Source organism: Oenanthe melanoleuca, chromosome 4 (assembly GCF_029582105.1).
Source record: "Oenanthe melanoleuca isolate GR-GAL-2019-014 chromosome 4, OMel1.0, whole genome shotgun sequence".
Lineage (NCBI taxonomy): Eukaryota > Metazoa > Chordata > Aves > Passeriformes > Muscicapidae > Oenanthe > Oenanthe melanoleuca.
The window spans coordinates 21209638-21237118 of record NC_079337.1 but is presented as its reverse complement, the minus strand read 5'-3'; the positions used below and the strand labels follow the sequence as shown (position 1 = coordinate 21237118).

At 40.9% G+C, this 27481-nt stretch overlaps 1 protein-coding gene across 1 annotated transcript in view; it reads left to right on the top strand.

Annotated features, from left to right (window-relative positions):
• EMCN (endomucin) overlaps positions 1 to 27481 on the top strand; it is a 50430-nt gene that overhangs the window by 8389 nt on the left and 14560 nt on the right. Inside the window, exons 2-9 of the mRNA XM_056489858.1 lie at positions 6936 to 6995; positions 9223 to 9318; positions 9721 to 9828; positions 16664 to 16790; positions 20695 to 20753; positions 22669 to 22701; positions 25354 to 25419; positions 26946 to 27041. Of these exons, the coding sequence (XP_056345833.1) occupies positions 6936 to 6995; positions 9223 to 9318; positions 9721 to 9828; positions 16664 to 16790; positions 20695 to 20753; positions 22669 to 22701; positions 25354 to 25419; positions 26946 to 27041 (645 nt within the window). The remainder of the gene's footprint in view (positions 1 to 6935; positions 6996 to 9222; positions 9319 to 9720; positions 9829 to 16663; positions 16791 to 20694; positions 20754 to 22668; positions 22702 to 25353; positions 25420 to 26945; positions 27042 to 27481) is intronic.

Here is a 27481-nt window from a genome sequence, read left to right as displayed (position 1 = left end):
AAATCATGCTGTGCTTGGGTTGTTTCAAATACTCAGTAACACGGGGACAATCATCCAACACTTCTCATTAATGTTTTGAGGAGGGGAGCCCTCACCAACCTACAGCCCCGCTGGGTGAGGCTGGTCCTTGGCATCTGCCTTGTCAGTATTTCTCTGTGCAGCAGGTCCCTAAGCAGGAGCTGTTTCCTGGGTGCTGTGAGCAGGCTTTGTGGGAGCCTTTTGCCTGGGAATTGGGAATTCCCAGTGCTCAGCTGGGTCATGCTAGCCTTGGGTCGTGCTAGCCCCACACCTGGGTGAGCAGGAGGAGCTCTGGGGCAGTGCTGGCACCAAAGCTGCATTTCCTGCCTCCTCTCTGTTCCCTGCTGGAAAAATTGTGGCAGCTACCTCCCTTTCCTTCCTCCCTTCAGCTCTTGCTGCCGGTTGCCTCCAGCCCACCCAGTTTATGTTTCCTCTGCAGAAACCAAATCCCACATTGCCCCAATTGCTGCTGCCTGTTCCCATGATGTGCAGGAGGAGCCCTGTCCCTGTCTCCTTTTCCAGCTAAGAGGCTTTACACTTATGCTCTCCTTTCCCTAATATCCATCTCTTTCAGCTGTTTTCAGATGCTTCTGCCTTTTGTGGGGAGAGTGTTATGTGTCTCTGCCCCAGGAGTTTCTTCTCCCTGCCTTTTTGTCTTCCTCTATTCTCATGCCTGTAAGTTTTCCCCACTCTTCTGCAGCAGGTGTCTCTGCCTGTCAACCAGCCTGCAAACCACGACCAGCAGCTACAGAGAAGTAGAAAGTTGACCTCAAATGTAAGATCTCCACATATAGGATTTGTGTAGTATGTTTTTGGTTTGCTGCTGAAGAGGGAAGTGACTGAAAGGAAGGTAACACCTTGGCAAACCAGTGGTGGCTTCCCACCTCCCTAGGCAGCAGGAATCACAGGCTTCCAGCTGATTGGCATCAGGCCTTTCTCCCTGCTTTATGGTTTTAACATTACCCCTGGAGCATCTAAATACACCTTACAGGGGTTCACCTTAAACATGGCCACTGTCACTTTGTCCAGGGCCCGTGTTGTCCTTCCAGCTGCCAAGGTAAGAATTCCACAGCAGAGAAAATCCTGAGGTGGAAAATGGCTTATGTTGCAGGAGGCTGCACTAAGAGCTTTTGCAGCAGTGCAAAACCATTGTGAGACCAGGCTGGAAAAATACTTTGTAATTCTGGGTTTTGATGATAGTGAAGTGGCAGTGACTCAGCACGGGGCTGGTGCTGGGGACACAGCTTTCCCTTCACCAGGGGCTGTCACAGCCTGAGCTGTTGTGTGCAGGTCCTGTTACAGGCTCCTCTGAATGTGTGTGTGAGGCATGCCACACTTCCAGTATTGCTTTGCATGCTAAAGAAATATGAAAACATGAAGGTTGGGGGGTTTTTTGGTTTGCTTCAAATTCATGAAATTTGCAAGTGGCTTTGTTTAATTTAATATCCTTCACTACACACTTATCTGCTGTGTCAGCTGTTATCAGCTTCAGCCATGCACAGGATTACATCAGAACTTTGGTTCCCATTTAAAATCTAGTTTATGTGGCTATAGAAGGAAAATCTTAAGTATGAGTCCTTAAGGATTAAATGCTGGAAACTATTAAATACTAGAAATAGTACTACTTCTATAAGATTAATTTTTTCAGAAAAAAAAAATATCCAGGAGGGTTTTATTCCCTTTTTTCCTAAAAATTTATTTATGGAGTGTTTCATTAATAGATTTTTTTTTTTTTTTAATTTTGATCTTCAAATAGCAAGAAAGGAGTTGATAATTTCAAAGAATGGTGTTAAAATTGCACTTAAACCTCTTCTAACAGTACATCTGTATTTTTGTGATGTATGATAATGTATGAACCTTTACACAAAAGGCACTACAAAAGAAAAAAATTATCTCAGGGAAAATGGTCATGCACTGGAAAGAAAGACAAATGAGTAGTGAAAACAGAAATAGGATAAGTGCAAGGACTGTACTGGGCCTGGGGAAAGATCAAATAAGAAAATGTAGAGATGAAGCAGCATTAAAGGAAAGAGAAAATGTAACAGACAGCACAGCTCCATGGTAAGAGTAAACAGTTGTGTACATGGTCAGGCAATAGCTATTTCTTGGGAACTCTGAGTTCCCAGATCAGTACCAGACTTTCTTACAAGGACAGCTATCACTTTCTCAAGAAAGGCAAATTTTTTTTAATTTTTTTTTTTTTTTTTTTTAATATGAGCTATACAGTCTTTACATGGGTACTGCTGGAACAGTAGTTACAGGAGGCTCTTTCATGGTCATGAGGGCTGGCAAAATTATCATAGGCTAGAAAGAGATCACTATTTATTCCTGGTGGTGTGGAAAAACAGAAATCAAAAAAGCAAGTTTGACTTCTCCTTGACTGATGTGTAGTCACACAAAAAAACATAATATAACATCCTGAGAGTAGGTTTCAATTAGATATTAGGAATAATTTTTTTACTAGAATTAGACTAGAATTCATTAGGGTGGTGAGATACTGGAACAGGTTGCCCAGGGAAGCTGTGGATGCTTTTTCCCTGGAAGTGTTCAAGACTAGATTGGATGAGCTCTGAACAAACTGATCTAGTGGAAGATGTCCCTGCCAACAGCAGGGAGGTAGGACCTTGATGATCCTTAAGATCCCTTCCAACCCAAATCATTCTGTGAATCTATGATAATACATAATAGACAAACATAATATAAGCACCTGTAGATTCTGCTTTATTACCTTGAAGCAAGGAATTATCATGTGCAGGTTTCCTCAGGACACCTCTTTGGTAATTGTTCCCAGGTACAGCCTATATGTCAGGTTTTGAGTGGGAGTATATTGCAAAGTGGTTAAAACATCATCTTCTGGCTGTCCTGCCAGGAGTTTGACACAGGCACTGAAATACCTGCAGAGTTCATAGTCCAAATTTCCCTTGTCCATTACCTCTCATTCAAACTTCAGTGGACATAAGTTTATTCCTTTGTCTTGGCTGCAGCTCCTCACCTACTGATGCTGTTGTTATCCTTTCCATTAATCCTTCCCTCTCTAGGCAAATGCAATTTTTGCAATCTTTCCTGAGAGGTCATTTTTCTCTAGACTCCTGCTGAGTAGTTCTCTGCTAACTCCCCACCTCCAAGAATCCACATCCTTCTTAACATGCTTCTGAAGCTGGACCAAGTACTTCATCTGAACAAATGGATTTTATCCATATGGTTTTGTCTATCTAGAGCAACGTCAAGTGAAAGAAATGTCAAACAGGCCATTCCACTTGTGATCTGTAACAATAGTGACTTTTCCAAAAAAATAATTTATTTTCAAAGTTAGATATTGATGCCAAACCATACTTAAATTCAGTAATTCATGTAATGAATATAATCAATATATACTTTGAGCAATCTGTTAATCTTTAAAAATGTTTTTGCTTTGGCATTCAGTTTTGCATTATCTGTTTCATGTGGTATTTTAAACTTTGTGGTTTGTGACCTCTGGTATCATGTAGGGTATAAGCAGAAGAACTGATATAATAATATGCAATCATTCCCTTTTTTTCTGTCCTGATTATAGCTATAACAGGCATCTGATTAGCATGAGGTCAGAACCTGTTTATCTTTCCAGTGTAAAGGTAAAAATAATAAGAGAGAGAGAAAAAAGGTTATGAGAACTCCAAGCTCAGATCTTAGAGACTGAAGCCTACATCAAAAGCTGCAGTCTGAGGACAACTGTGGCCATTCAGCCCTGTCTAAATTCAAGTAGCCCTTCTGAACTTAAAAGAAGAAAGTAAGTTCAGTGCTTCTGTTCATCCATTTCGAAATTTGAAGACCAATGCTTTCATTTTAGGACAAACATACCATTTAAATCCAACCTAGAAAAGACAATAAATGTAAAATCTGGAAAAAAAAAAAAAAAAAAAACAAGCTACAACAGTTACTCTCTTTTCATTTTGGTCTTGTGGCCATGTGTCACATGTTCTTGGATCTCTTCTTAATTCCTTCATTTTTCCCTGTGACCCTGCCTTACTGTCTCTAGACTTTTCTGCCCTTCTCTTCTTCCTCTTCTGTTATGTTTCTCCCAGTTTGGATTTTTTCTTGCCTTATTACCTGCTTTAAGACCTGTTGGGTTTTTTTCCATTTTCCTTTTTCTCCGTTTCCAGCATTCCCCCTTTACTCAGCACAGTGTTGTTTCAGAGAGCCTTTTAGCTCCACGTGTGTTCTCCCAACACAAGGGTGCTGCATCACAGGCCTCCCATGCTCTTTTAGCTGGGTTTATTGCCAGCAAACATGGCAAATGGCAGTGGTTTCTGTGTGGGAACAATTGCTGAGTTGATTTTGGCTACTCCTACATCAGAGTACATCCATGTGCTCTCATATTGAAGAGATCTCTGCATTCAAATTTGCTGAAAAAACCAGGCAGTTGTAACTTTACTTAGTTATCCATCATCTGAGGCTGCAGCCAACCTGGTATATGCAGAAAAATAAAAGATTTTTGTCCCTTTTTTTGTCTGTCAGCAGTCTCTAATAGTGAAAATTATTTTCTCTATAATTTTTTGATCTCTTGCTTTTATCCCCCATGGGATTTTCCTTAGTTACAGTTTAACATTGCAAATAAGAGCATAATAAGCCACAAGTTCTATTATATCTTTTAATCTAACAGTTCCCCCCTACAATTCTGTCAAGTTTTAAAACATTTTTGCATGATGTTTTCAACTTATTTTTAAAGTATACTGAATTATTCACCATTTTAAGAAAACAATTAATTCATAAAACTTATTGTACTCTGTTAATTGAATTCACTTTAGTTTATCTCTAACCTGTGATAAAATCAACAAATAGTGAGTCATAACAAAACTGTGACTTATACTCACTTTTTTTTTTAATTTTGAGGAAACTTTGGCCTATCAACATGGTTATTAAATGGAACACCTTTAAAGGATGAATAATCTAAGTATTGTAATGAGCTTCCTACAAAGTCATGCTGAGTTAGAGGAAGAGTTTTGGGAAGAGTGAGTTTGGGAACAAGCTGATTGGCCAGCTAGTACATTTAGCTGGCATTACAGACATAGTAGGTAACGAGATATGTTAAAACAAAACCATATGAAATGTAGGCACTGTTGAAAAAACATTCTGTTCCAGTGCTGTGGCCTTGTGGTGTGGGGGATTACAGAAGCTTTTTCAGCAGCACATAATGAGAATGAAAAGATGGAAAAATGCTCTCCGTTTAGGGAAACAAGATTGCCTTTAGGGTTCTCTGAATAAAATTTGTTTTCCAAGTATTTCAAGTGTAGGCTATGAAGCATTACTCTGACTGGATAACCAAATGGCAAGAAAACCTGTATTTTAAATGCAGTGTGAACGAGTCTGTGCATGGTGTGACTGTCCACGTGTTCTGGGGAGTAGAGCTGGGGCAGCAGCAGGCCCATAGGGGACTCATTTATTTTATATAGGCTATGCCCATGTCAAACTGGGCCAGCATGTGCTGTGGCAAGGCATTATGGAGGAAACAACATATCTAGAAAAGATGCCCAAGAAAGGGGGGCTCACTGGGAAGAGGCTGAGACCTGTTAGAAACATGCAGGTGCCAAGAGGGCTGATAACACGCTACTTGGAGAGGGATTTAAGGGCTCATCTGATCAGATCTTAATACATTTCTGCAGAGCCCCTGCAATTGTATTATGCTGCTTTTTTTTTCCAGGTTAGGTCTGTGGCTCTTGCAGGCTTCGGGTGGTGTTTGTGAAATGTTAATCGGAGCGCAGCACACTGAGCAAAGGGAACAAAACGGACTGTTCTGCCCTGTAGCCAAAAAGAGAGAGAATGCCAGCAGATATTACCATGAATGGAGTCACACAAGAATACTGACATGCTGTCCTGACTCAGTTTAGCATGTCTATATTACAGCATGCTAATGCAGCCTGACAGGATGTCACGCTTCAAACCTGACAGCACATGGGGATTAGCCTGTGCCATTTTCCTCTCCCATTCAGTCAGAGTTGATCTATTCCTCCACAAATGTACCCATACTTGTCTCACAGCCATCTAAAATGGTCGAGAAATGCCTGTTTCTGAGGCAGTGCAGCTTTTTCACCCCTTTCAAAAACCCCTAATTTCTTCTAGTAGAAAAATATGAACTGCAGCAATAAGACTGAAAATCTTGTTTGAAGCCAAAACAGTTTTTGAGTTGTTATGTTGCAACCTTGCAGCACAGTAAGAAGAGACAGAAGTTATTTTGCTTTTTGTTTGTTGAAGTTTCTTTTTTGGATGATTTTTTTTTTTTTTTTGTAATATTGAAGAGCCACCTATTAATGATCTTTTAAGACTGGTATTATTTATGGCTATAAAACCACAATAGCTGGAGCACTGCATTGAGGGCAATGGAGAAAGTCAGTCTTTCAATGTGGTGCTTCTCAAGCCACGTTCTAGGAATTCTTCTCTTCCTCTCACATTTAGGGATCAGGGTGATGCTGAAAAGCCCTCCTGAAGAGCTTGTACTAACAAGGGAGCTAGTACAATTTCATTACTTCAAGGCAGGAGAAGAGCTGCTTACTCCTGTGGCCAGTTATTTTAGTCAACCCTTCCCCCTGAAGACTAAGAGCAGCTATGTTTGTATCCTAGGAAAGGAGATAGCAAAAACCACTTAATTGTCTACATTCCTCCCCTCCCAACTAGTCTGGGAGACACCAGTGGGAAAAGAGCATGCAGTCCAAGGTGGGAAGCAGTAGCAGATGCTCTCCATTACAGCAGTCAGGGCAAAATGCAGAGATTCAGGCTATAGCTTGAAAATATTGGTAGGATAATTATGATTTGGTTGCTTCTGCTAATAAGCTTCTGAACTTGATTTTCCAGGAAGGTTCACGCTGCTCTCTGCTTTTATGACTATGTAGTGCTAAATAGATCTGTGAATAGAAGTGATATAATTCTTTCTATGTTTCTTTCAGAAGATGACATTCAAATCTCTACTGTCAATTCAACCACTTCTGCAGTAACATCAAAAGCTGGTAAGACTTCCAATTTGCTGTTATCTGGTGTTCTGAAGATCGTATTGTCTTTCTAGCTTTCAGCTTTTCCAAATTCTTGGTGAAATCAGGTGAATTATTTCATACAGGGTGAGCAATGTATTTCCCTGAATCTCTTGCAAATAAAGGATTGAAGTATCTTAGTATGGAGACAGTTAATTTGAGCAGGCTACACTTTTTATTTCAGGTGTAAAAGGTTTCTTATGCTCTCAAGGAGTGGTTCAAAGGTGATCAGAGATTAATAAGTTACCAAAGACTCCCAGTTCAAGAGGATTTAACAGAGAAAATACCTGCTTCAGATGTTAAAAGTCTGTGATTCTGGTCTGTGATTCTGACATCTTCAACTGTCACATTCAGTTCTCTTTATTGTGCAGCTTTGTTATGAAAATGTATGAAAAATCAATATAGACCACATTTCAATTAGTCTGAATGTTGAAGACTGCTGCATCTAATAAGTTTTACATGTGAGAGAAGAAAACATGCACACGGTTTTCTATTTTTTGATAACTGGGCATACTAATGAGCCTGCTGTGAAGCTGAAAGCACTAAGATTATGAAGTATACACTTGAAGTGCTAGTAATGGAGGTGGATAAGATGCAACCAGGTGAAATAGGCATATATTGTTTGTTACAGCAGATTTAGACCTATTCAAATTGTGTTGCAGTTCTTTTATGCAATTCTCAAAAACTCTGATGTTTATGTCTGTTTAAAAGACACTTCATAAATGTCCAACGCTCACAGTGAATTAACTCTTTGAATGTTCCACTGAAATTTTTCTTGCAGCTTTTTGTCATGGAAGGGAAAATAGTGCTGATATTTATGCCACTATTAGAAAAGCATTAGAAACCCAGTGTGAGATTAAAACAATTTGTGAGTGTGGAACAAGGAGGCCCGTTCCTTGAGGCATTGCTATTCTAGGTGAACAGCCAGAAAACTGAGAGCATAGAAAGAAAGCATAAGTTATATTTCAAAAGTTCCAGTGTGAACATTACATTTAGAAGTACTTAAGTCATAAGAGAGAAAATTACATGGGGTGTAATTATTTATTACTATTCTTTCACATATGCCATCCATTAAAAATGCTGGAAGACGTGATATGTAGGTAGAAGTAGTAGTTGTCAGGTATTTAATTGAGCCTCTGTATCTGCCAGTAGCACTCCTGTTTGCATTAGATTACAGAATTGAAAGCTGGACTCTTAAATTAATTAGTTATAGGGTTTTAAATCCAAATTCCCTGGCTGCAATGGTAAGTCCATTCCTTTGAGCAAGTGGCAGAGGTACATGGGACCTGCAGTACACCATCCATGCACAGCCAGACAAGGTGATTTAAGCCTTGCTGTTGTTTTAGTGATGTTTGGCCAACTCTGTTCCCATCTCTCCATACCAGCAGTGGCTGGGAAGGGATCCCTGCTGCCTGCAGGTGTCCTTTCCTCTCTCCTTAGCCTCCAAGTCTCACTCCTGTTCTGGACAGAAGTAGGAGTCACCTTACACAGGACACCGAGTTCACCCCAAGGAATATCATTTACTAGAGAATACTATTCATATTGTCCACAATGTCCTAAGCTTTACTATACTCCAAAGAGGAGGGCCTGCTGGGTGCTCCCTCTTACCTAGAAATCTGGGTGCAGAGGAAGAAGGTCTGGGAAGGCTGAGGACACAAATGTCTGTCAAGCTGGGCAAGCACATGGAGCACATGCTCAAAGACTAGTGAAGTTTGTTCCCTTTCAGCTCTTCACTTGCAATTTATAAGCTGTGTTTCCATGTGTCACTCACACTTCTTTGTGGAGATTTTACATCCCTCCTCCTGCTAAACAGCTTTGCAGCAAAGTGCTGCTTAGAGGGGTAGTCCAGCAGCACAGTGAACCCATCCATCCACACCAGGCTCTGTTCCCCTCTCTTCTTCCCTTGGAAGTCAAGCCAAGCACCTCTGCACAACACCCAAAGATCATGTGCTTCTCCTTTAGGAGCTGGCTGGAAGGTGCAATTGCTACCTTTCAGCAGGCAATTGCAGACAGGCCAAACCTCCCCTCTGAAACCAACCACATGTACTTTGAATCCTCTTTCAAAATGTGTGTGTAATAAAGCTCTGTGAGGGCCAGTTAGCAGAAATTCACTGCCTTGGTTAGAGAACACAGCTAGAGGGATGTGATGTTTATTTAGGCATGATAAAATACATTCATAATGATGTGAATGCCTTTCTTGCCATAGTGGAACCTGTGACTACAACAGCTTCACAAACAACAGTGGCAGCAGCAGTGCTGACAACAATTGCAGTCGGAACTACAAACGAAACCACCACAAACAGTAAGTGAAAATCTCCGAGTTAATTGAAGCTGTTCTAGTGGTCATTGAGGAAATTAGGCAGCAGAGCCTCTTGTTTTATTTTGGGAATTTGTTTTACAGGGAATGTACTCATTGGTGAAACCTTTCAGGTGTGGGCAGGAGCTTCCTCCTGGTCAGGCTTAAAAGAAGCTCCAAGCTACACCTTCCAACTGCATTATCACAGGCTTGTCTGCAGTGGAGTGACCCACTGTGGGACAGGGACTGGCTTTCCCTGCAGTCAGTGGGGCCCTGCCCCTGTTGATCTTAAATTTCAATTAAATATCCTTTTGATAATTTAAAATTAGTCTGCAAGCAGGGCAGTAGGTGTGTGTTATGCATGTGTATGAAATTGAGGAAATAAACTGAATGTCTTTCCTGTGTTAGGCCCCACATCTCCTTCACCCAATGCTACATCACAAACACCACAAGGTACAGCAGTACAACCACCAGCAGTGACTACAGCAGCAAGTACAAGTCCCAGCACAACAAACGGTAAGTGATGATTTGATTGAGCCATTTCTGAGTAATTCTGTGCTACATTTCTGTAAAACTCTTCCAAACAGTAAAAGGAGGTCGAAAAGAATAGTTTGGTGGTTTGGGGAAGCAGAGCTATTCATCCTACAATATTATAAATTTTTAATGAAGCTTGCACTGGAATCCTCCACAAATAATATTATATTTTTAATTTGTAATGGAGATGATCTGAAGCCATTACACATGATGTTCATCTCCCTGTAACTGGGAGAGATGTATTTGGAAGAGTTTTAATTTTTTACTTTCTTCTTTGTTTGTTTGTTTTCAATAAGTCTGAAATAAAAAATAAATTATTTTATGTGATCAGAATGGTGTCAGAACACCACCCCTTTGTTTCTTATTTTTATATGCAACACTAGGCTTATTATATTTCATATTATTGCAAGACATAGTACTGAAAGAGAGGTGGTACTAATTACTCTGCATCAATCTAAGATACTTTTATTTCCCATAAATCCTCAGAATAACATGTGTGTTGGCCTGGAATATCAGATTGGATTTTAGGAAAAAAATAATAATGGAAAAACCCGCAAAAAACAAACAAACAAAAACACAAACAAAAAATTCCACAAAACCCCCAAACAAAAGCCCAACCAAACCAAAAATCAAATCCACATCTCCAGCAAGTAGTTGGATTAACTTTAAAAAGTACAATAATGTCCCAAAGGAAATCAGTAAACTTAAGATGAAATTCAGTCTCCCTTGCCTATGATATGCACTGTAAATGTTTGCTTCAGTCTTCTGATGAACCAGAGTTTTGAACACTCCATATTTTATTTTTAATTGACTAAAAATTAAAATAAATACTCCAGATATTTACCTCAGCAGTAAGTGGTACACCAACACACTCAAAATTGATGTTTACAGCGTACTGAACTGTTACAAATTATTAGAATGTGACTTCTCCTCCCTTAGTTATATGTCTGAAAAGGTACTCCTGTGAAGCAGTCTGCATGCTTTTTTTGTGCAAATTTTCCTTTAAAGCCACCCCTCATGGACCCAAGCCTGCTAAGCTTCCTGGAGAACTATTGCCCTTTCCCTTCATGGTTTCATTTTCTACCGATGCAGCTTTCCCGCTGTGTGTTCTGTCAGGAGTGGTCTGATTGCCAGCCCAAAATCTTTGGGGTTCTGGCTTGGCTTTTAAATGCCACTGTCAATGAGTCACAGAAAACACACAGCCTGGCCACTGCACGAGCTGCTCAAAGTGATACCAGAGTCCCCAAAGAATCTTTTAAAACGTGCAATTGTAGCCCTGCAGGCCTGTCAGAAGCATTGTGGATGTGATTCCTGCTCTGTTCAGCTTGGCAGAGGCTCCTGGCTGGTGGCTGCCGGAGCAGCACAGCCACCTGGAACTAAACCTTGGTGACAGGTAGAGCTCCTGGCAGGGGAAGGAAAGCTGATGAGGAAAGGCATGCCTGCCAGTGCAGCTTAGCTCCAGCCACTGCTCTGCACTGAAAAACTGGTGCTGGAGGTGTCATGGGCCTGGGCAAGAAGCTTTCAGCAGCGTGCTTCCTTTCCATTCCCCTTGCATTCCCTTCCCAGCAGCTACAGTTCAGTCCCTAGCTGCTTGTGTTGTGATTTGGTTTTAAAACTCCTCTTGTAAGATAAGCCCTTCTCCCCCACCACCTCCCAAACTTGTAGTAAAAAAATGCTTGGCAAATTAACCTAAAGACAGGGCTTTCTGGCCTCTCTAAGGCCTTCCCTTTCTAAGAAGTTAAACTGAGACAGTGTATCCAGGATATTGGAAATGCCCTGGATTTAAAAAATTTGTATCATCTCTTAATGCAAAAATAGTACTTGGAAATATCTATATGTGAAAACCAATTTTAGTGGGTGTTTAAAGACTAAATTCTGGTCTACGTTTCAAGAAAATCATAGCCTTGGCTTCAGCAGAAGGGACAGGAATGGGACAAAAAGTGTTGGTGTTGGGACAGGGTGCGGCACCGGGGCTCTGTGTGTGTGATCAGCCTTGTAGAGAACCCTCGGACCCGCTGGCCACCATCCAGCTGCTGGCTACAGCCACGCCTGCATTTCCAGCCCAGGTACAGCAGGGTGTCCCTGGCTTCATTCCCTGCATCCTGCAGGTACAGCAGGGTGTCCCTGGCTTCATTCCCTGCATCCTCCCAGCCCCTGGCAGCAGCACCGGGATGCAAGAGCTGTGCTCCCTGCAGCCAGAGCAGGCACAGCAACACTGCTGCTCTCAAAAGGGACACCAGAGGAAAGCTGGCTGCTGCCTCTTTTTCTCTTTCACTAGCATTCACTTCTCCCTGTTTTTGCACTGGCTGTGTGAAACTGAGGCAGAAATTAGTGGTGCCTTTATGGCACTTCAAAATTTACTTTTGCTGCATCTGATTTTTAATAAAAAGCAGGCACCTCTATCATTTTGTAATGGAAGTCATCCCTTTCTCTGGTTCAATCCCTGCTAAGAGCTTCAGCAAATGATTGCATTCACACAACTGAGATTTGACAGGGCTTCCTGTCTCTGCTGCAATTTCTGTGGCTGCTGTCACCTTTTATTAGAGATTCAGGAAAAGCCCCCAGTGCTCCATACACTGAAATCATGCAAACAGCTTTGTCCTTTATTTTTTTTTTCAAGATTTCAGAGTTCCTTTCCTCTGCAGGCCACAGTTACAATCTCTTCTGCTTGCCTTCCTGTTTTTTGTATTAGAAGCCAGCATTAGACTGGTCCTCTCTTATGCAGTTCAGGCCCTTAAAACAAGATTTGTCACACCACAGAAAATCTGCATCAGGATTTCATATCCTAGGACACCTGAAGTTATCAAAGAGAATGAGAAATTAAATGCAGCAACAATTTCTGTTCTTTCTCCATTGGATATGGAGTAAGCATCTTATATAAGATCAGTATTCAAGGTGTTATGTGACAAATAAGAGTGGATTTTTGCTTCTGTGTTTCTGAGTTTTCCCATGCCACTCTCCTGGATGACTATACATTATGTTGCAGTGGTATATTAAAAAGTGACAAAGGGAAACAGTAGAGGATTTTTTTTTTTTTAATCGAACTACTGGTAATTAAAAAGTAAGTTTTACTTCAGGAATGCTACCAGAAAAAGCATTCTTGTAACAGGTATTGCTCATTTTCCTCAGTTTGTTAGCACATTCTGTTGATAAACACTGGGTATACTTGGCTGCTGAGACATTTTATGCAGAGAGAAGTTTTAAAATATGTATTTTAAAATACTTTGGGGTTTTGCTTACCAGAAAACATAAAGCGGCAGACAGCACATGCAGTCAACTATGGATGTAAACATTAAAACTGAGCTCTGTTTGGTTACCTCCCAAGACAATTTTCATTCCTCTGTATGGGCAAAAATGTCATTGGGATTGCTACAATGGGATTTTTCAAAGCTTTTGTGCACTCATTAATGCAAATGGCTTTTCAGGCTTTTTTTTTTATTATGGGAGCAAGGCCTGTTAAAACTATGAGCTCAAGTGAAAAGCTTTAGTTTTCCATTAAAAAAAAAAAAAAAAAGCTTTTGTGCTGGTGTTTTAAAGTGATTTGCATGGAGTTTGTTTTGCCCCTTAAAGTGTTTCCTTGATTGATTTGTTGATTAAGAAAGGTTTTGACACACATAGAGATGTCTATATTCTTTGCAGAGCACAGAGTATATGCAGGATATTTGTGGGTTGCTTGGATCTTCTTACAATGTCTAAACTAATTAGGTAGCAGCTTACTGTAAAGACAAATTAAAGTACCGTAGGGAAACACCAAAATGTATGCGGATTATGCATAGGTTAAGTAGAAAACCATGCTAGGATCAAGTGAGGGTATGTGTCGAATTTCAGCTGGTTAAGGAAAATGAAGGATTTTCAAAGCATAAAGAGTAAGGAAATTCCTGAAGCTCATAGAGCAGCTTTGCAGGGCAGCCTCAGGTTCCCTGTTGTTGATTATCCCTTTTGCCAAATAAGTGTTAACACACTGCCATTTATCTTATCAAAATATCAGCAGGGAGAGCCGCATCACCACCAGAGAGTTCTGCTGCCGCAGCCATCATCCCCACTTGGACAGCGATTTCACACTCTGTACTGCTTTACCATTTTTATTCACGCTCAGCTGTCGACACCAAACCCACGACCCGCTGATGCGGGCGCTGCGGCAGCAGCAGAGCAGCGGCAGCCGCTGAGCGCTGCGCTGCCCTTTTGCCAGGCCAGGCGTCCCCCTGGCAGCAGGCAGGCAGGGATCCGTGCTGCAGGCGGGGATCGGTGCCGCAGCTGGCGGGGGCGAGCCGGGATGGATGATGCGGCGCTGCCCGCGGGGCTGAGTCACCGCGCCCGCCCCGGGTCCGCCCGCCCCGCGGAGCTGCCGCCGGCGCCCAAATGAAACGTGCGAGTCACGGGCGCTCCCGAAAAGGCACATCTCCAGCAGCGTTCTGTGCTCTCGAGTGCATGGGCAGCGGCTGGGTATGGATGCTTCTGTTCCTACAGGCTTTTGGTGCAGAAGTGTCTCATCTGCTAAATGTGTCGGTGGTAGAGCCTGTGCTGTGCATTAGGCGTGAGGCTTGGATGCTGCTTAAAAGCTGTTTCAAAGCCACAAGTCAGCAGAGAATTGGGTTGCTAGGATTTAATCTTGCAGTAGAATTGAGGGAGCCTTACCCACCAGGTAGAGTTTTCCATCTTGGAAGTGGTGAAAACTGGCACACGGACCTTTTTCCCTGTAGCACATCTGTTTAACCCCTTGACACAGGGAGCACTGAGCCTGTTCTGCAGCCTGGAAAAATGAATGCAACAAGCTTTATGCCAAGCCCTAGGTAAATGTGTAAGTCATACCTGGGTCACTGGGAGAATCTCACCCAGGCTAAATTTAAAAAAAAAAAAAAAAAAAAAAAAGGAAATACCATCATCCCTCCCCTCCCCTGCCAAGGCATATCCAGCGCACAGCCCGTGTTCCTGAGAACAATCTGTTCTCACAGCTCCCAAACACTAGAGGAGTACCCGAGGCTGGGTGGCTGCCAGGACTGATAGGATGCGTGGAATGAGTGATCCCCATGGGAAAACAGCCCTCTGCGGGGTTACAGGGTAACTGGCTGCCTCCCTCCTGCTCTCTCCCACACACCTGATTGTTTTGCAGTGTTCACAAAGCATATTTGTGTTTGAGTGTCTCTGCACTGTTATTCTGACTTACTTTTCATTTTCCCATGCAATCCATTACTAACCTATGACAAGTAAGCCACAAGATGGTTGCTGTTACTGCTACAAGCCTGTGCATCTTATAGGGAGATGGAGGTACCTCAGGTTTGGGATTTTTTTTCGATTTTTAAAAATTTATCTCAGATCAAAATTCAACATATAAAATTTGCGTCTGAAGCCATGACAGTAAGAATCAAATCTAAAGATTGGTTCAAAGCTTCCATGAAGAGAATGTAGGAATTGTTAACATTCTCAGATCCTTGCACTATACCATAGTAAAAAATGAGATAGAGGGGCTTTTTATATTCTTTTCTACTGCAGGTTAGTCTAATATATTGAAGGGGTACAATGCTGAAGTTTCTGAAGGAAGAGACATGAAATTCTACTTCTCATCACTAGAATCCCAGTGAAAGTTTTAGACACTAAAGTAGTTCTGCATAATTTTTGTGGTTCAGCCTTAAAAGACATAATCCCTGGCTGCCCAGCTTCTCTCAGTTTCCAAAATTGTATGAAACCCCTGACTCCAGTGGTTTCAGCTCACTGTTTTTTAATTTACTAATTTTTGAAGCTTGTCTTTCTAAGGTACTGCACTTAATGGACAAGAGGGGAAGGGAAAGGCCAAGTTAAAGGTGTGTAGTTGTGGAATAGGGACCTTTGGGATCTTTGAGGAACCAAACTGGGAATCAGTTTCTAGATAAAGTCTGCAATGAAGCATTCCTCACTATTTATGTATTGCATGTGTGTGTTGTTGCTTGCTGACTGAAACATGTCTTAAAGTTGCTTTAGTTCTAGTGTTTAAAATTCATATGATGAGGCACTGAACATAGTTTACAGCTCAGTCGCCTCTCTGATTTATATCAGACAGGAAATATAAGGCTACTCTTGGGCACCTCTATGTTTTATTCAGTAGGCACTGTCTTGCCTGTTGTTATTCTAAGGTTTGAGTACAGACGTAGGAATCATGGGCAGTGCTGGAATATCTTAAATTATTTCTGGTCATTCAGTGACCTTCAGTTCCAGGGGCTCAGGTCATGTCCTGCATCATTGTCTTGGCCTCACCTTAGGCTACAAGCCTTGTGACACAACAGCCTTGATCTTCTGTTGAGAAGAGAAGTAAGAAAATTTATTTTTCATACATTAATATTCAGGAGTATGTTATTTCCTAGGCCTTAACAGCACAGAATGAAATAATTACCTCTTTGCTTAATTGCAATCCTTCAGCTTTATACAGTATCACATTATGTGACAGTTGTAGCTGAAACTTGATTGATTGATTGATTGATTGATTGATTTTAAAATGAAGGAAAATACAGAGGGCAGTAAGTTGAGTCTCTCTTCTGCTTGTGCTGCTCCTAGTGCAACACTGCCTAACTATTCTAGGGTCCCAATTCAGAGCTCTGGGTTGTCTTCTGGCACAGATATGAGGCTGTTTCTCTTGCTACAATGTGCTTTGAAGATGCCTCAGCTATGCCAGAAGTAACTATTCCCTAGGGATGGTTTGTTCCTTGAGAAGCAGTTACTAGAACATGTAGCACTTTCTTACATTAAATCTTTTCTACGATGGTCAGAGCATTTGTCTGAGGGATGGTCCAAGATCTGACAGTGCTTGTGCAGGTGCCTCTTACCTGAATATCTCTCTCATTTCCAGCTACACAGGCAAGTGGAACACAATCAGCACAAAATGAGAGTTCGGATGCTGCACCTACTACGGGACAGTCTTTTTCTTCTACAGCCTCTCCAGAAAGAAGCACTTCTGCTTCTGGAACCTCAGTTAAGTCTTGAAAACATACACTTTCTTTCTACAAGCAGTTTAAAGGATGCAAATAATTTTGAGTCTTTTCTTCATTTGCTATGCATTGTTCTGGAATGAGGATCACAACTCCTTATTCATGCAGGGTACACTGTGTCCATGTCACCTAGCCTTGAAGTTGTGTTGAGTGATGGCTGAAATTCCAAATGTTCAGTTGAAATACATGGTGCCATTACAGGAGGATATAAATTACAAGTGATAATAGTAATCTTCATATATACTGTGTGAGGTCATTGTGTAGCATTGACTGTCAAAAGAGGTCAAGATAAATTCTCTGGCTGCAAGGCAGAGGACACAAATAAGAAAACAGCTATAATTTTTGCAGTTATTAAAAATTCTGGAGATAAATTTAATGCATATTACCAATTAAAATGTGTTGTTCAAAGTACAACATGGTTGCATTCAAAGTCAAAAATATATCAATTCTTTCCAACTCCAGTCTGGTCTCACCATTTCTCTGGGTGTGTTTTGGTGTATATATTCACTAAGAAACACTGTGGGGAATGCAGATGCCAGGTCATATGAATGATCATTTATTATGCTCCTAGCTGGCTTAACTTTCCTAGGTTTTGAAGAACCACTTATTCAGGTTTCCTTAAGATCTCTTGGACCTTCACTTCATTTAGTGCTTACTCCTAACCACATATGTGTAAATCCAACAGGGACGCTGTCTTTGTTTGAACATCACTGTTATTAATAGTAATGTTTAACATTCCCTAAGAGATACAAGACTCTTTTTGCAACCCCTGGATTGTGTTTGTGGAGATAAGCACGTGTGTGTACTGTGATTTTTCCTCATAAAGGATAGGACTGGATATAAAAGTGGAGCAATATCATATGCTCACTATGCACTGAAATACTTAGAAGCATGCAAAAAAATTATCAGCATTTTAAGGAAGTTAGTCAACTCAAGCCACTGATTGAGAGAGGAGTCTTTGTATTTCTTTCAATAAGCCCATTCCCCATAATGCATATATTGTGACCTGTGGTTACCTCACTTTCCTGCTAGGTTTCAAGTCTTTTGGCAAATATAGGCATAGTACAAAAACCTCACCATTGCTATATTGCAATAAAACAGTAAATTACAACATTTTAAATTAAAAAGTCTCTCACTCAGGTAAACTCTCCAGGTTAATATTAAATTGTAATGCATATGTGACTATCCATCATGTATTGAAGTACCTACTATGCTGCAAATACAATTACATTTTAGACTTAAAATTTGTCAAGAAAGTTTTACAACCTTACTGGGGTCTGTTTGCAAAAGTCATCATCTTACTCAGCTTACTCTGCTGTAAAACTAATAAAGCTTCTTGAGCTCAGAGACTACCCAAGATGCCAGAACTATAATTGCCTGGCTGAGAGAGAAAGAACCCATCTACCTAGGGGCAGCCAGTCTAGGTATCAATGGCACAGCCAGTGCTCTGAGTTCCCATAAAACTGCCACTTCAAAATCACTTCTGCCCGCACCAGGATTTCCACATCATCACCTTTCTTATCCCCTCACAGCACCAGCTCCTTGCTTCTTTCTTGAAGCTTGTATATGCAAGAAATCCCCTTTTTCACCCTGATATGTTAGGTAGCTTATCCCACCTTAGACCACCCTTGCTCCCTTATTCTCTGTATGTGTTGAAGACTCAAATCAAAAATGTCTTGGTTTCTTCTAAACAGATTTCTCCTCTGTGCAATTGCTCAGGCCCAGGGGAAGCCATATGCTGCACCCTAATAATTTTAAGGCAATGCAAGTGTGAAGCCAGTTGCTTCATCCTGTGGCTGAGACTAGAGGAAATGTCACCTCTCTCACTGCCATTAGATTATTTATTTCTAGGTCTCCAGAATTCACATTCAGGGTTTGGATGCCTTTTGTTCACCAGAGCAGGGGCTGGTGTGTGCCAAGGCTGCAGCCCATGTGGGTTAGAATAACTTGCAAGCTGGAGGTAGTTCAGCCATGTCTTCTATGTGGGAGCTCAAAGAAAGACAAATTAATGTGAAATGGATCAAAACCAGAATATTTCTATTTGATATGCCCAACCAAAATAATCCAACTGGCTAAATATGTTTCATTTTAAGACCATTTTCCATTTTTAAAAAAATGCCATTTTGGTGAAAGTTTCCTTTCTTGATGCAGAAAAAGAAGAAAGCACATTTTGCAGAGAAATTTCCAATCAGCCTTATCAAAAGATCAGGGTGTGGGAGGAGTGCTACAGAGAGCTGGAGAGCAACTGAGATGAGTGGGGGAGCCTGGGAAAGAACGTGTAGGAACATCAGAGAACAGTATTGCTGTATTAGAGGAGATTGAAAGCACCAGCCACAGAGGAGGTGCTGTGTAGTCCTCACCCAGGCTAGAGGAGGCAAATAGGATTGTTTTTAGCAAAGAGAGCAACCTGCATGCGTGCCATTGACACACGCACTTCTTTAACTTTGGCTGTCATGTGGAATGTACCTCCCACTCCTTCTCCACCTCCACAGAGGATTGCTTGCTAATATTTAATTTTCTCCTTTTGTTTAATTAATGAAAAATTGGAGATTAGAGTCCAAATACATCTGAGAAACTGCAAGTATTGTGGCTTTTTATTCTGTGATCTAAACAACAAAAAAATCCATGAAGTAGTAGGAGCTTAAGTTCACTCAGCAGGGTGGTAAGATTAAATGATCTCTTATAATAAACTGTCAGATGAATCAACCTGCTTCATCTATTGATATCTTTATTGCACTCCTCCAATTATAAATCCTACTCACTTGATTCACAGGAGGCATCTCCCTGAGAAAAATTTTTATGAGTAAGACTAGTGGGGTTTGACTCTTTCTGTACACAAACTACAGGAACTCTGGATAGTGATATTAGCTAAAAATTATCCACTGTATCTTCAGCTCCTTCACAAAGAGGGACACACAAAAAAAGAAGTTTCTGAGAGATGGAAAACATAGCAAAGCCTCAGTTAACACTGTTACAGATCTATGGTGTGGTCAAGGCAAGAAAGGTTTTTTCCAAGTTTTTAATTTTGCTTTGATTTATATTGTGGTATATCCCGTCTGAGTAATCAGCCAAATGTATTCATTTGTTTTGCCAGTGAACACAGTTGGATGTGGCTGCACTCCAAAATACAGAAGTAGCAAACTGCAGGGTATCCAGGCTGCTTAGGTAGCAACTGTTGGAGAATAAAGTGGGGAGAGTTTAGTTATTGGTCTCTTTCTCCATCTGTCGAGCTTCTCACCAGTGCTGAACTGACTCAGGCAGGTAATTTCAAATCAAACCATGGTCATGTGCCAAATTTTTTATCCTTGTCCTCCTTACTGCACAAGGAGGAACCCAGCACAGCCAGTGTTGCACATTTCACTTTTCGTGATGAATCTGGAAATCTTCCCAGATTATTTATGCAGAGCATCTTGCCTGCAGCCCCAAAGGAGGTAGCAAGCTCTGCACAGGCAGCTAGAGCAACTACAGTAACTGTTACCAAGTGAAATGCTGCTTTTCCTTCTGTCCCTCTCTTTCTGGAGAACAGCAGCATGTGAGCCTACAGCAAAAAGGGCACTGGATGGTTATTTAGAAAATGCAAACTGAAAGCACCTGCTGAATCACTCTGATAAGCACAGCTTTGTTTGTGTGGCAGGACTGAGCAATCTCTGAACAGAGGGTGAACCAGTGCCTTGCTTGCATCCTGCAAACAGGAAGAGAGAGGAAGGCATGAGATTTTTCCAATTTAATTTTTCATGCTCTAGCAAAACCTGGGTGAGATACCTTCCAGAAAGATGCTGGTAGTTTTATTGTGTGTAGGTGTGTGCAGTTGTTAAAAAATAACAGAGGCCGAAAAAGAGACGGCAGGTGGATGCTGTCATGTTTCCTCCCTGGGATAATTTCTGCTCTCTAGGTTTCTTGAAGAGGCAAAGTCTGGCCAGGACAGCTGCATGGCTTTTGGTTATGCCAAAAGTGGGTACTGAAGCACGTCCCCCAGCCCTTCCTGTTTGCAGAGACTTACGTCACCTGTGCTTATGTCACCTGCAATCAGGTTTGAAAAGGCAAAGGTGAACTTGGGTATCAGTCTTGGGCTTCATTAAGTTTTTCTATGTATTTATTTGTTTTAATTTGAGCCAAGATACTTCACCTTGTTTTTAAGAGTGAATGTAAAGGAAAATGTTCAATTATGTTATAATGTTGGAGCTCTTTCAAAGTTCCACAGACTTGAGAGACAAATTCAAAGTGACTTCATAGAGAAGTGACCTATTTGTAAGGCTTGACAAAGCCATCTGTCTATCTTCAAGAATGTGAACACACAGGGCCCTAAAGTTTGCTAGTTTGCCCACATGATGTGTGATCACATGATATTTCTATCATGGCATCCCACACCTGAAGGAAAGGCAGTATTCTGGTAATAAGCAATCATATAATATTTGGATATTTCCTTAGTGCCAGGTATGTGTCCTCCTGCATTCTGTACTGTGTGTTGCTCCTTTGGCAAGTGATTTATTAACTTCCAGAAGGCTTTTGCTTGGTTTTTTGGTGATGTTGCCCAAATATACTATATACAATGCCTAATGATTCATCACAGAGATCCTCTTAGAGAACAGTGATATTGCTGTTTGCAGATGGATTGATGAGACGACAAAAAGCTTAGGAAAACAGTCTCCTCTGCATTCTAGGAAGCCAGGGTGAGGTAACTGTATACATTCAGGATACTTAGCATTACAAATATTTAACATGTTCAAGAAGAGCTCTTACTGTTGACCTTTAAGTACTTAGCTTTTCAACCTAAACCTACTTTTCATGAACATTTGTGATTAAAATGCAGCTTACGTTTTGTCACATGTACCATTAGCAAAAGCAGTTATTTGCACCCCAGTGTCTGAAGTGATCCATGGTTTTAATTGTGTGTAGAGAGAAGGAAAAACAAGAGCAGCAGCATTCTGGTTTTCAAAGAATATGTTCACAGCAATAGAACAATGTGTGTTACAGCCCTGCTGGTAGGAGCTGTCTTTGTGCAAAGCACCAGAGCACAGCACACAAAGTGTAGTGAGGGGATAAGAGTGGATTTGTGCTCCCTGGGGAAACTGATTTAGAGGAGCACTGCAACCTGGGCACTCAGGGGACAGGCTTAATGCCTGCCTGGAGTTACAGCTGCCTTTGTGATGTTGCCTCTGTGACCCCCACCCTGGCACAGCTGGGACACAGAGGACACAGCCACTCTAATTTCCAAGCCTGCTACAGTCTAGACAAGCAGGAACAGCAGCATGCTAACAAAAAAAAAAAAAAAAAAAAAAAAAAAAAAAAAAAAAAAAAGTTGTGCACCAAAAACTTGTGAAGTAGCTGGGAGAAGCTGACAGTAGAGCCAGTAAGTATTGTGCCCAGTCCTCTATAAGATCAATTTCTTCCTCATTACTAGTGCTTCTTACTTCTGCTGCTTAGCAGTCTGCTAGCCAAAAGCACCAAGATAATAAACAAAGATTTCTTTTTAAAGGGTTTTGTGACTCTTGAAGATGTGTCTCAATTAGTTTCTTTTATTAAAACACTTACTTGTCAGCTAAATGTCAGCTATTCACTCCTAGTCACTTTTTTTTGTTTTGGAAGGAGGAGTTTTTAAGGAATGTATCAATTAATTCAGGATTTTCTTCTCTTGAGCAAAATAATAAACTGGCATAGGCTGGGGTTTGGATTCTGCTCCCACTTATAAGGCATTGCTGGAGACTTACAGCTCAGACTTTCTGGATTTGGGAACAGTGTTAGCATGTCACTTCTGGGGCAGCATTTATTGTGGGTTTACTGAGCATGTTCCTAGAGTCTGCCAGTTTGCATAATGTGAACATCTAAAACAGATACTCACAAACCTGTTCTTTCTGTTTTATTGCAGGCCTTCCCACGAGCTCTCCAACAAATTCAACAAGTAAGAATAGAAGAGGTTGCACTATGCACACTGATGAAAAAGGCTGGTGTGGGGTGGGAGAAGGACAGCCTGAGGAAAGGAAATGTTCAGGGAGAAAGAAGGATCTAGGGGAATAATATACCTGAAACACAGCACAGAGCAGCAGAAGAGAGATGTTCAGCTTGTAGCATTGAGTAACTTTGCTGTGATTTCCGCTGAATACCGTGTTGGACTAGCAGATACTGGAAAGAAAAACAGGGTGGGATCACATAAAAAAAAATCGAGCCTGGCATATTATGTGATGCAATGGGAAGCTGTTATAAATAGAGTGTAGCTTATTCTTGTCAGTGGCTCTCGTTCCTCATCCTGTAGTGAGAAGCAGTAAGTCCCAAAGTAAGGCAAGTTTCCTGTGCTAAAGAAACTTATTGTCCTATTTTCCTTTCTCTGGGCATATCAGGAAACAGTCTCTTCTGTTTCTGGTTGCTGCAGTTCTTGCTGCTGCTGCTGCCTGCAAAGTCTTGGTCCTCCTGTTACCATGATGGTTGTATTTCTCCAATTAATTTTTATTCTGATCCCAGATTATAACTGGAAAATACCTTCCAGATCCAGACAAACTAGACAGGAGGGGCTGACTTGTGAGAAACTTTAATGAAAGAAATGGGGAAATGAGCATAATGTTTTAGTTCCTTACTCTGTTTTATTCAGTAATGTTTCTTTTCAACTGTCATATTTCTTATTGATGGTCACAAGTAGTTAAAATGTTAACCTATGGATTTTTCTTTCCTTCATTACTCACATCTTGATCAATTAACAGATAACCAGGGGAAAAAAAAAAAAAAAAGATAAAAACCAAACAAAACAGTGGATTTAATTTCTCAGTTTTTCTCCTGAGGAGATACACATATCTCCTGTACAAATGCAGGGATAGACATTCCTCTTTTTCAGTGCAGTTTGTTTCTGTTGACATTTCCATTCAGTATCCAGGGTAGCTCATTGCTGTGATAATTGCCTGCTTGCTGTGTATATCATGTAGTATACCAGATAAGGTAGCAAAAAGCAGTAGTATTTCCTTGGGAAGTCTGAAGCAATCACATGGAATTAAGAATGCATAGGAATTATTTTAGTCACTTGATGATGGCTCAGTTTCCAACCTTACATTATCACCCCTCAGCAGACAGACACCAAGGGAAAGAGAACTTCTGCTTTAAAGAAACATTGATTTTTCAGAGATAAAGTCTTGGATAATGATTGTTTCCTGCACTATAGCATCAGAATGTCTCAGCTGTGACTGTATTGTTTAGGTACCACACAAGCACTTAGTAAGTGATTGTTTTCCCCAAGAGACTTCTGTCTGTGTCCAGACAAATGAAGGTAGAAGGATGGGGAAGGGGGAAAGAAAACAACCACCAAAACATTTTTTAATAGTGGGCATGAGTTTAAAATCAGTTTTGCAAGGAAGAGACAAGCATGGTTGAAACAAGCAAACCTTGTTCATTACTTTAGCTCCATGGATTAGAGTTACAAGTACTGCCTACATAAAAGTTTCTGTAAAAATAGGGACATGTCTTTCAGAGACTTAGTATAACAAAATTGTATTCTAGACCTCAAAATGGCCATAGGATATTGATTTCAATGACTTAGTTAATTTCATAGCTTTCACTATAGAATTTCTGCTCTCTTCTATTCTTAGCAAGAGGAACCATACAATCTTACAGGTGTGGATTGTGAGTAGGTGCCTGACCAACAAAACCTCAGTGGCTGCCACCAGGCTCTTACTACTTATATATGGAGCTATAACCTCTGCTAGGACCCTTTTTTAACAGATCACCTTCCCCAGACACCTTTGTTTGAGAGCCACTTCTGATATTTAGCCAGGCAATGGAAATGCTTGACCTTGCATCACATCTGTCCAGCTGCTCTGCTCCTTCAGTGGCAGTGAGCACCTGTCTGCTCCAGCCTCCATCCAACATGGAATGCAATCCCACGTGCTATATATAATGTACCTAGGGAAATGCCAATGTTTGCATTTTCTGTGTTCTCTCTGGAAGTTCAGTCACTGTTTTTTCATGGGCTGCATGCAGCAAGGTAATAAATATTTTGCATTGTTGATACTTGACTCAAATTCAGATTAGCACCTGAATGTAGAAATGCATTCCTTCAAATCCAGCCTTAAAATGTATCCCAGAGGCTCATAACATTGCTTTTTCCAAATGGGGCAGACAGCAGGCACATTTCTCTATAACAGCACTCAAGAAACTTGCTATCTTCTATTATTGCACCTCTTCGGACTTCTTCATCTACTATCATCATCTATTATTATTATTTTTGTTTATTTACTTACTAGCAATTCTCTTGTAATGCTGAACAGTACCATAACCTCCTAAAAGTGAAAAAGTTTGTAGCTCATGACTTGTAAGTAGACAGGCAGAGGACCCTAGGGAAATCTGTACCCATAAAAAGTCTGTGTTTCTTTAGGCCACACTAGATAAACTTTTTCACCCCTCTTGCCAAGTTGTCCAAGTATTATTGAGAAGAAATATAGATGTGAAGCACCAAGTGAAGCTCCAGAACTGGGCACACAGAAGTTGTTCTGGGAGGGTAATTTTTCAGAAGGAGTTGTTTGGGAAATTCTGGCAATATGTGTTTACCTGATAGGCACTATTTCTTTTGCAGAGCCAACTTCTGAAAGTCCTAAAAGCAGTTCTGGAAACCAGAGAGGGAGTGATATCAGCTATTCTAGTGAGTGTTCTTGCTTAATTGTCTGGCTTTTGAGTTTTCAGTTGATCAGGTTTGCTTTTGATGAGTGATTGGAATAGCGGACAAGTGAAACTGGCAATTTTTTTCTAGCCTTACCAGACTTAGGCCCTATTACAAACAAAATTTAAGAGCTGGTTATAAAACTCCTCTCAAACAGAGCTCAATAAGTTGACACTGTTCTCACAGAAGAGCAGCACAATTATTCGCAAGGACTGATTCTAAGCAGTAAAATGGAAAAAAAAAACCCCAAACAAAATAAAAACAAAAAAAAAAGTAATCCCCTGTTGGAGAAGACACAAGGGAACATATGAAGAAGTTGCTCATATTCATGTTGTACATCTTATATGAATGAATTTTTGTGAATGTATGAGGTGAATATATTATTCACATTGTCATGGGAGAGAAGGTCTAGGAGGCAGTCTTCTGCAGACTCTTTAAGCACCTGATATTTGTGTGATGCATGCCACTTAATCCTTCATTTTAATATTATGCATCTCTGGGGCAAGAGTGGTGCTGCAGCTTTGCTATTTCCAGCCCAGAGTACTGACTAAGCAAAATATGTTTGATATTTTCCCACTGTAAACTGTCTCGCTCGAGTTCCATCAATGCACAGACGCATCTATAGGAATATTAAATATTAATTCATCAAGAGCCCTTGATTGCAGCCTCCCCCTGACACAGGGCTTAGGCCAGCAGGCAGGAGAGTGCCTGCTGAATTTGAATGTGGCTGGGTGCTGCCAGAGAAACGACAAAAAGGGAGAAGCTGGGCTTATATATTTCCCAGGGAAAGCTTCTCTTCATTACATAATTCTTTCCTTTTTTTGCTCCTTGGCTGGGAAACACCTGTCAGGAAATGGCAGATGGTGGGAAATAATAAAAGGAAAGAAATGTCCTCATTTTAAAAGGAGATCTTGCATTTTCTATCCCTGGTTGTAAGTGCTGTGGGGAATGTTACTGAATTATGTAATTCCTTGGTGTCTTTCTGGGTGCACAATGTTAAAAGCAAAATGATCACTTCAGCTGCTGAATTTCAGACAGGTCTTTTTTTTTTTTCCCCAAGAAGAGGGAAAAATAAATTACATGTTTAAAAAAATTATTTCTAGAACATGACTTTCTCACAAAACCTTTGGAGGCCGTCAGCACTGGGGTTGAATGATGAGTGTTTTCACCAAAATTATGGTAGGCCCAGTGGAGCAGGTGCTGGAACCTTGTTCTTTTACTGAAAAATGGGTGAAACCAGTTCCACAGGGCAGCATAAGTGTCAGGGAAGGAGTAAGGGTACAAGAAGGAAGAAGCCTAAGTCTTTCCTCCACAACGCATCCAAGCTTGAGGCTCAGTGGTTGCAGGAAGAATAACAGAAGCCATAGGTTACCCTCTCCAGAGAAATGAGTTATCTTTGGTGAAGTGGAGCTGGAGGTGCCTCTCACCTTAGTGTGTGCAGGTACCTATACACAGAGGTAATGCAAGGCAGAGGCAGCAGCCAAAACTATGTTCTCCATCTTTTGCAGATATTATCTTGCCAATTGTCATCACCCTGATAGTCATTACCCTCTCTGTCTTCTCACTGGTGGCTTTGTACAAAATGTGCCAGAAGAAAACTCCAGGTATTTGGTTTGCTTTCTCTGCAGGGAGGGGGAAATAAATGTGCTTTTTATTATTAAAAGATCTCTTTTGGATTACCTTAACCATCACTGTTGCAGTGGTCTGATGGGAAAGCTTTTTGTATTTTGTGTTTTATGTAAAGTGGGAAACTAACACTTCATTTTCAAAATCAGTAGGAAGACCAGAGTGAGCAAAAATTATTTTTGGAGAATATAGAATGCTGTAAAGCTTTTGTTCATGCTTTTGCAGCTAAAAAGAGCTAACAAACACCTGTGCTAACACAATCAGATAGAAATAGACAGTGAAAACTAAACTTGAAGATATTCAACAAAATCACTTTATCTATTTTATCTTTCTTCTAGATACAGGTAAAGAAATATCAGTGTTTTCTTTTGGGATATACCTGATACATACACACACATACACATGCACATGGTGCATA